Source organism: Ascaphus truei, chromosome 18, assembly GCF_040206685.1.
Source record: "Ascaphus truei isolate aAscTru1 chromosome 18, aAscTru1.hap1, whole genome shotgun sequence".
Lineage (NCBI taxonomy): Eukaryota > Metazoa > Chordata > Amphibia > Anura > Ascaphidae > Ascaphus > Ascaphus truei.
Genome location: NC_134500.1, coordinates 27770811 through 27780065, shown reverse-complemented (window position 1 = coordinate 27780065; position 9255 = coordinate 27770811). Strand labels below are relative to the sequence as shown.

At 64.1% G+C, this 9255-nt stretch overlaps 1 protein-coding gene across 1 annotated transcript in view; it reads right to left on the bottom strand.

The window, feature by feature from the left end:
• ARID3B (AT-rich interaction domain 3B) overlaps positions 1-9255 on the bottom strand; it is a 46725-nt gene that overhangs the window by 9049 nt on the left and 28421 nt on the right. The window contains 3 exon segments of the mRNA XM_075575958.1: positions 1914-2168; positions 3254-3495; positions 6798-6981. Of these exon segments, the coding sequence (XP_075432073.1) occupies positions 1914-2168; positions 3254-3495; positions 6798-6981 (681 nt within the window).

Below are 9255 nucleotides of genomic sequence, written 5' to 3'. Positions count from 1 at the left end.
AGAGAGAGGAGGGGGGGAGGGATAGAGAGGAGGGGGGAGGGATAGAGAGAGGAGGGGGGGAGGGATAAAGAGAGGAGGGGGGAGGGATAGAGAGAGGAGGGGGGAGGGATAGAGAGAGGAGGGGGGGAGGGATAGAGAGAGGAGGGGGGAGGGATAGAGAGAGGAAGGGGGAGGGATAGAGAGAGGAGGGGGGAGGGATAGAGAGAGAGGGGGGTCAGGGATAGAGAGAGGAGGGGGGAGGGATAGAGAGTGGGGGAGGATAGAGAGAGTGGGGGGAGGGATAGAGAGAGGAGGGGGGGATAGAGAGGAGGGGGAGGGAGAGAGAGAGGAGGGGGGAGGGATAGAGAGAGGAGGGGGGAGGGATAGAGAGAGGAGGGGGGAGGGATAGAGAGAGTTGGGGGAGGGATAGAGAGAGTTGGGGGAGGATAGAGAGAGTGGGGGGAGGGATAGAGAGAGGAGGGGGAGGGATAGAGAGAGGATGGGGGGAGGGATAGAGAGAGATGGGGGGAGGGATAGAGAGAGATGGGGGGAGGGATAGAGAGAGGAGGGGGGGAGGGATAGAGAGAGGAGGGGGGGAGGGATAGAGAGAGGAGGGGGGGAGGATAGAGAGGAGGGGGGGAGGGATAGAGAGAGGGGGGGGAGGGATAGAGAGAGGAGGGGGGGAGGGATAGAGAGAGGAGGGGGGGAGGGATAGAGAGAGGAGGGGGGAGGGATAGAGAGAGGAGGGGGGAGGGATAGAGAGGAGGGGGGAGGGATAGAGAGAGGAGGGGGGAGGATAGAGAGAGGAGGGGGGAGGGATAGAGAGAGGAGGGGGGGAGGGATAGAGAGAGGAGGGGGGAGGGATAGAGAGAGGAGGGGGGGAGGGATAGAGAGAGGAGGGGGAGGGATAGAGAGAGGAAGGGGGAGGGATAGAGAGAGGAGGGGGGGAGGGATAGAGAGGAGGGGGGAGGGATAGAGAGAGGAGGGGGGAGGGATAAAGAGAGGAGGGGGGGAGGGATAGAGAGAGGAGGGGGGAGGGATAGAGAGAGGAGGGGGGAGGGATAGAGAGAGGAGGGGGGGAGGGATAGAGAGAGGAGGGGGGAGGGATAGAGAGAGGAGGGGGGAGGGATAGAGAGAGGAGGGGGGGAGGGTTAGAGAGAGGAGGGGGGAGGGATAGAGAGAGGAGGGGGGAGGGATAGAGAGAAGAGGGGGGTCAGGGATAGAGAGAGGAGGGGGGAGGGATAGAGAGTGGGGGGAGGGATAGAGAGAGTGGGGGGAGGGATAGAGAGAGGAGGGGGGGATAGAGAGGAGGGGAGGGATAGAGAGAGGAGGGGGGGAGGGATAGAGAGAGGAGGGGGGAGGGATAGAGAGAGGAGGGGGGAGGGATAGAGAGAGTTGGGGGAGGGATAGAGAGAGTGGGGGGAGGGATAGAGAGAGGAGGGGGAGGGATAGAGAGAGATGGGGGGAGGGATAGAGAGAGGAGGGGGGAGGGATAGAGAGAGGAGGGGGGGAGGGATAGAGAGAGGAGGGGGGGGAGGGATAGAGAGAGGAGGGGGGAGGGATAGAGAGGAGGGGGGGAGGGATAGAGAGGAGGGGGGGAGGGATAGAGAGAGGAGGGGGGGAGGGATAGAGAGAGGAGGGGGGGAGGGATAGAGAGAGGAGGGGGGAGGGATAGAGAGAGGAGGGGGGAGGGATAGAGAGAGGAGGGGGGAGGGATAGAGAGAGGAGGGGGGAGGGATAGAGAGAGGAGGGGGAGGGATAGAGAGAGGAGGGGGGGAGGGATAGAGAGAGGAGGGGGGAGGGATAGAGAGAGGAGGGGGAGGGATAGAGAGGAGGGGAGGGATAGAGAGAGGAGGGGAGGGATAGAGAGAGGAGGGGGGGAGGGATAGAGAGAGGAGGGGGGAGAGGAGGGCCGTGCCCTCTGTGCCCCTCACCCTTGCCGTTGATTTTCAGTTTCATGGGTATCTGGCGTGCCATGCTGAGCAGGTTGTGCTGTAACGCTTGCTGCATCAGCCTCTGCTGCTCCTCTCCCATCGCCCGCGAGGCTCGCTTCTCCGGAGGCTCGCCCGTCTCCAGCCTCTCCCTCAGCTGCTCCAGCGAGGCCGTCCGCACGCCCGCGGGCGTGTGCTGATTACCCAGCGCCCCCGCCAGCGACATGCGGCTGGGTATCAAACCGCCGGGGCCGTCACCTGCGAGGGGGGAGACACCGCAGGGGGAGCCTGTGACAATAACAAGAGATGGGGGGGCCGCATGCGTCTGTCTGTGAGTAGGTTACTGGCTCGGCACTTCTTTACCCCAGGCCCTGCTGACAAAGCTGTGTATTGCGGCAGGTGTAACATTACAGGGCTCCATGTTATTATGGACAATTTGCATGTCATTACCCAGAACCCCTGGCTGCAGTGGAAGCATTGTCTGCAAAGAGATAACGGGGAAGGGCAGCGAAGCAGACCTGTCTGGCGTGGGAGTTTTATTCTACCTGCCGGATTGCGTTACGGGGGTTAATGAGCTGCGGAAGATATTAAACACGTCCCTCCCCCTGTGCAAGGGGGGCACTGAGAGAGGTGGAACACCCCCCCCCCGCCCCCAACGGGCCTTTCAAACGCAATTCTGCGGCAGCGGGAAACTCCGTTACTAAAGAACGCGCCGGTCCAAGGCGCTTCCCCGGGCACATCGAAACGTCAGAAAAGATTTTCTTTTGGAGGTTAATGACATTTTATCGTTTCTGGGTATCTGCGCTGTGCTCCCTTCTCCCGGGGGAGAGAGGGCTTTGCCTGCGCAAACTCCTGTTGAACACACAGAGACGTCAGACACACGGGGGCAGCGCGAGGAAATCAGCCCCCTCCCGATTCTCGGCTCCCCGTGTTCCTATAATAACTTTAATAAGCATTTAATCATACGTATAGGGGGCAGATTTGGGACTGACCCTTAACCCTGTCACTGCCATTAGTGCACTTTGGTCTCGTTCAGGCTGCAGTTCCCTGTGTGCCCTGCAGAGGGAGCCCCAGGATAACACGTAGGGGGAGGGGAGTCTGGAAGAACAGGCAGACGATTAACCAATTCAGTGCCAGGGAGGCTGGAAATGCGCCCGTGTACTATTCTGTGTTACTTTGCTGACAAACACCCGAGAGCCCAAAGAAATGACATTTCTAATAGATTTCCACAGAAACATAAACAAGCAAATCTTTGCTCTTAGCACCGCTGGATCCGCTGAGGGAAGATTTTGGGCCCTTTTGGGTTGTTTCCGTGCGAGTTACGGCCTGGCCGTGCTACAGACCTTTGCGGAGTCCCGTTATGGGCGAGATGCGGGGGCTGGCATGCCCTGCCAGCATGGCGATGGTCACTTTGGGACCCCCGAGGGTGGGTGCCCCCGCGGGGGTGGGGGAGTAGCTGAAGGAGGAGGACCCGTAGCCGGGACGCCGGCCCTCCCGACGGTTCCCATCGATGGCGGCCTGCAGCTCGGCCGGAGAGCTGAGCGACTTCTTCTCACATTCATACAGGTAAAGATACTTCATGTATCTGCGGGGGAGAGAGCGGCAGCGTCACGCAGCGTGCAGCCACCGCGGGGGGGGGGGGGCACAGCGCGGACTGCGGGGGAGAGAGCGGCAGCGTCACGCAGCGTGCAGCCACCGCGGGGGGGGCACAGCGCGGACTGCGGGGGAGAGAGCGGCAGCGTCACGCAGCGTGCAGCCACCGCGGGGGGGGGGGGGGGGGTGTCACAGCGCGCACTGCGGGGGAGAGAGCGGCAGCGTCACGCAGCGTGCAGCCACCGCTGGGGGGGGGGGGCACAGCGCGCACTGCGGGGGAGAGAGCGGCAGCGTCACGCAGCGTGCAGCCACAGCGGGGGGGGGGGGGCACAGCGCGCACTGCGGGGGAGAGAGCCGCACCGTCACGCAGCGTGCAGCCACCGCAGGGGGGGGGGTGTCACAGCGCGCACTGCGGGGGAGAGAGCGGCAGCGTCACGCAGCGTGCAGCCACCGCGGGGGGGGCACAGCGCGGACTGCGGGGGAGAGAGCGGCAGCGTCACGCAGCGTGCAGCCACCGCTGGGGGGGGGGCACAGCGCGCACTGCGGGGGAGAGAGCGGCAGCGTCACGCAGCGTGCAGCCACAGCGGGGGGGGGGGGGCACAGCGCGCACTGCGGGGGAGAGAGCCGCACCGTCACGCAGCGTGCAGCCACCGCAGGGGGGGGGGTGTCACAGCGCGCACTGCGGGGGAGAGAGCGGCACCGTCACGCAGCGTGCAGCCACCGCGGGGGGGGGGGGGGGGGGTGTCAGCGTGCACTGCGGGGGAGAGAGCGGCACCGTCACGCAGCGTGCAGCCACCGCGGGGGGGGGGGGCTCAGCGCGCACTGCGGGGGAGAGAGCGGCACCGTCACGCAGCGTGCAGCCACCGCAGGGGGGGGCACAGCGCGCACTGTGGGGGAGAGAGCAACGCCGTCACGCAGCGTGCAGCCACCGCAGGGGGGGGGGGGCACAGCGCGCACTGCGGGGGAGAGAGCGGCAGCGTCACGCAGCGTGCAGCCACTGCAGGGGGGGGGGTGTCACAGCGCGCACTGCGGGGAGAGAGCTGCACCGTCACGCAGCGTGCAGCCACCGCAGGGGGGGGGGCCGCACTGCGGGGGAGAGAGCCTCACCGTCACGCAGCGTGCAGCCACCGCAGGGGGGGGGGGGCACACAGCGCGCACTGCGGGGGGGTCAGACGCGCCAGGGGTGGGATCCAGACGCGCGCTGGGAGGAGGTGGGTGGGTGGTAAGATGCATGCCAAGGGGGGGAGATTGGGGGGGGTAAGAGACACGCCGGGGTGGGCGCCGGCTCAGACAGACACTCACTGGGGCGCGGGCTCGGACACTCACTGGGGCGCGGGCTCGGACACTCACTGGGGCGCGGGCTCGGACACTCACTGGGGCGCGGGCTCAGACACTCACTGGGGCGCGGGCTCAGACACTCACTGGGGCGCGGGCTCAGACACTCACTGGGGCGCGGGCTCGGACACTCACTGGGGCGCGGGCTCAGACACTCACTGGGGCGCGGGCTCAGACACTCGCTGGGGCGCCGGCTCAGACACTCGCTGGGGCGCCGGCTCAGACACTCACTGGGGCGCGGGCTCGGACACTCACTGGGGCGCGGGCTCAGACACTCACTGGGGCGCGGGCTCGGACACTCACTGGGGCGCGGGCTCGGACACTCACTGGGGCGCGGGCTCGGACACTCACTGGGGCGCGGGCTCAGACACTCACTGGGGCGCGGGCTCGGACACTCACTGGGGCGCGGCCTCGGACACTCACTGGGGCGCGGGCTCAGACACTCACTGGGGCGCGGGCTCAGACACTCGCTGGGGCGCGGGCTCAGACACTCGCTGGGGCGCCGGCTCGGACACTCACTGGGGCGCGGGCTCAGACACTCACTGGGGCGCGGGCTCGGACACTCACTGGGGCGCGGGCTCGGACACTCACTGGGGCGCGGGCTCGGACACTCACTGGGGCGCGGGCTCGGACACTCACTGGGGCGCGGGCTCGGACACTCACTGGGGCGCGGGCTCAGACACTCACTGGGGCGCGGGCTCGGACACTCACTGGGGCGCGGGCTCGGACACTCACTGGGGCGCGGGCTCGGACACTCACTGGGGCGCGGGCTCAGACACTCACTGGGGCGCGGGCTCAGACACTCACTGGGGCGCGGGCTCAGACACTCACTGGGGCGCGGGCTCAGACACTCACTGGGGCGCGGGCTCAGACACTCACTGGGGCGCGGGCTCAGACACTCACTGGGGCGCGGGCTCAGACACTCACTGGGGCGCGGGCTCAGACACTCGCTGGGGCGCGGGCTCAGACACTCGCTGGGGCGCGGGCTCAGACACTCACTGGGGCGCGGGCTCAGACACTCACTGGGGCGCGGGCTCAGACACTCGCTGGGGCGCGGGCTCAGACACTCGCTGGGGCGCGGGCTCAGACACTCGCTGGGGCGCGGGCTCAGACACTCGCTGGGGCGCGGGCTCAGACACTCGCTGGGGCGCGGGCTCAGACACTCGCTGGGGCGCGGGCTCAGACACTCGCTGGGGCGCGGGCTCAGACACTCGCTGGGGCGCGGGCTCAGACACTCGCTGGGGCGCGGGCTCAGACACTCACTGGGGCGCGGGCTCAGACACTCACTGGGGCGCGGGCTCAGACACTCACTGGGGCGCGGGCTCAGACACTCACTGGGGCGCGGGCTCAGACACTCACTGGGGCGCCGGCTCAGACACTCACTGGGGCGCGGGCTCAGACACTCACTGGGGCGCGGGCTCAGACACTCACTGGGGCGCGGGCTCAGACACTCACTGGGGCGCGGGCTCAGACACTCACTGGGGCGCGGGCTCAGACACTCACTGGGGCGCGGGCTCAGACACTCACTGGGGCGCGGGCTCAGACACTCACTGGGGCGCGGGCTCAGACACTCACTGGGGCGCGGGCTCAGACACTCACTGGGGCGCGGGCTCTCAGACACTCACTGGGGCGCGGGCTCAGACACTCACTGGGGCGCGGGCTCACACGCTCACTGGGGCGCGGGCTCACACGCTCACTGGGGCGCGGGGTCAGACACTCACTGGGGCGCGGGGTCAGACACTCACTGGGGCGCGGGCTCAGACACTCACTGGGGCGCGGGCTCAGACACTCACTGGGGCGCCGGCTCAGACACTCACTGGGGCGCCGGCTCACACACTCACTGGGGCGCCGGCTCACACACTCACTGGGGCGCCGGCTCACACTCACTGGGGCGCCGGCTCAGACACTCACTGGGGCGCCGGCTCAGACACTCACTGGGGCGCCGGCTCAGACACTCACTGGGTGCGCAGAGTGAAGGCCGCGCTAGTGATGGACGTGGGCAGGCTGAGGCCCTTGGTGATCTCTCGCCAGATCTTCTTGTTGATCACCTCCACCAGGCCGCCCTTCTCCGTCACCAACTTGTACAACATGTACAGATCCAACAGCTGCTTGGCCATGATGGGGATTCGGCTAATCGGGGTGCCTGGCGGGTGAGAGGGCGAGGGGACAGGAGGGAAAGGGAAGGTAGGGGGGGGAAGCAGGAAAGTTCAGGGCAAAGAAAATGGGGGGACGAGTAAAATAAAATAAAAAAGGGGAGGAAAGAATGGAGGGGGGGAGGAAAGAGTGGAGGGGGGGAAGAGTGGAGGGGGGGGGGAAGAGTGGAGTGGGGGGGGAAGAGTGGAGGGGGGGGGAAGAGTGGAGGGGGGGAGGAAGAGTGGAGGGGGGGGGGAGGAAGAGTGGAGGGGGGGGGAGGAAGAGTGGAGGGGGGGAGGAAGAGTGGAGGGGGGGAGGAAGAGTGGAAGGGGGGGGAAGAGTGGAAGGGGGGGGGGAAGAGTGGAAGGGGGGGGAAGAGTGGAGGGGGGGGGAAGAGTGGAGGGGGGGGAGGAAGAGTGGAGGGGGGGAGGAAGAGTGGAGGCGGGGTGGGAAGAGTGGAGGCGGGGTGGGAAGAGTGGAGGCAGGGTGGGAAGAGTGGAGGCGGGGTGGGAAGAGTGGAGGGGGGGGTGGGAAGAGTGGAGGGGGGGTGGGAAGAGTGGAGGCGGGGTGGGAAGAGTGGAGGGGGGGTGGGAAGAGTGGAGGGGGGTGGGAAGAGTGGAGGGGGGGGGGAGTGGAGGGGGGGAAGAGTGGAGGGGGGGAAGAGTGGAGGGGGTGGAAGAGTGGAGGGGGGTGGGAAGAGTGGAGGGGGGTGGGAAGAGTGGAGGGGGGTGGGAAGAGTAGAGGGGGGTGGGAAGAGTAGAGGGGGTGGGAAGAGTAGAGGGGGATGGGAAGAGTGGAGGGGGATGGGAAGAGTGGAAGGGGGGGAAGAGTGGAAGGGGGGGGGAAGAGTGGAAGGGGGGGGAAGAGTGGAAGGGGGGGAAGAGTGGAAGGGGGGAAGAGTGGAAGGGGGGGGGAGTGGAAGGAGGGGAAGAGTGGAAGGGGGGGAAGAGTGGAAGGGGGGGAAGAGTGGAACGGGGGGGAAGAGTGGAAGGGGGGGAAGAGTGGAAGGGGGGGGAAGAGTGGAGGAGGGGGGGAAGAGTGGAGGAGGGGGGGGGGAAGAGTGGAGGAGGGGGGGAGAGTGGAGGAGGGGGGGGGAAGAGTGGAGGAGGGGGGGGGAAGAGTGGAGGAGGGGGGGGGGAGAGTGGAGGGGGGGAGAGTGGAGGGGAGAAGGGGAGGAGGGAGAATAAGTCAGTAGCATGATTTGCATAACTATATATGATTTTTAGAGACCATCAGTGTAGCACAGAACTGTGAAGGTGCAGTACAGACCGAGCACACTTCATGCAATATATTGATTAGTCATTAATTTTTGGACATTATAATGGGTATTTCGGGATTGGCCTCCTTTGTACAGTGCAGAGTACACCGTGCCAAACATGCCTAGTGACGCCAAGCTGCAGCTGTGACTGTCTCACACACGGAGGCCCTGGGGTCCTGGTAAGGAGGGCAGAGACCCCACCCAGATAGACAGGAATTAGCTGCAGTCACCTCAGTGATGGATGACCGTCACAGGACACTCCCTGTGATTAATGTCACCAGGTCAGATGGCCACATTCCTCAGGGAGCTTGGGAAGATGTGAAGGAGCAGGGGCGAGCTACAACACACAAACACACACAATCACAATCACACACACAATCACACACACACACAATCACACACAAACACACAATCAATCACACACACACAATCACACACACACACAATCACACACACACACACAATCACACACACACACACATATACACAATAATATATCAATACATATATTTAAAAATATATATATTTGTGTATTTGTGTGTGTGTATTTGTGTGTGTATGTGTGTATATGCATGTGTGCGTGTGTACATGCGCACACAAAATGTAATTCTATCCCTATATACACCAATAGGGACTACATAGTATCCATACATATTTATAGTAATGCAACACCCTCTTACATTTCAACACCCCCCAACACCATTGATATACTCCTCCACACACACACACCTTTTGTAAAGCGCTGTATACATTGTGGGCGCTCTATAAATGTAAACATGTACACACACACACACACACACACACACACACACACACACACACACACACACACACACACACACACACACACACACACACACACACACACACACACACACACACAACCATTTAACATCTAAAGTCATAAATTGCTTACAGCACAGGGGGGAGGAATGGGTTACAGTCACAGTCTCGTTATGCACCATCTCGACTCTTGCGTTCTGCTCAAGGATGTCTTCTTTCTACCCCCTTTGTATCTAAAGCCCT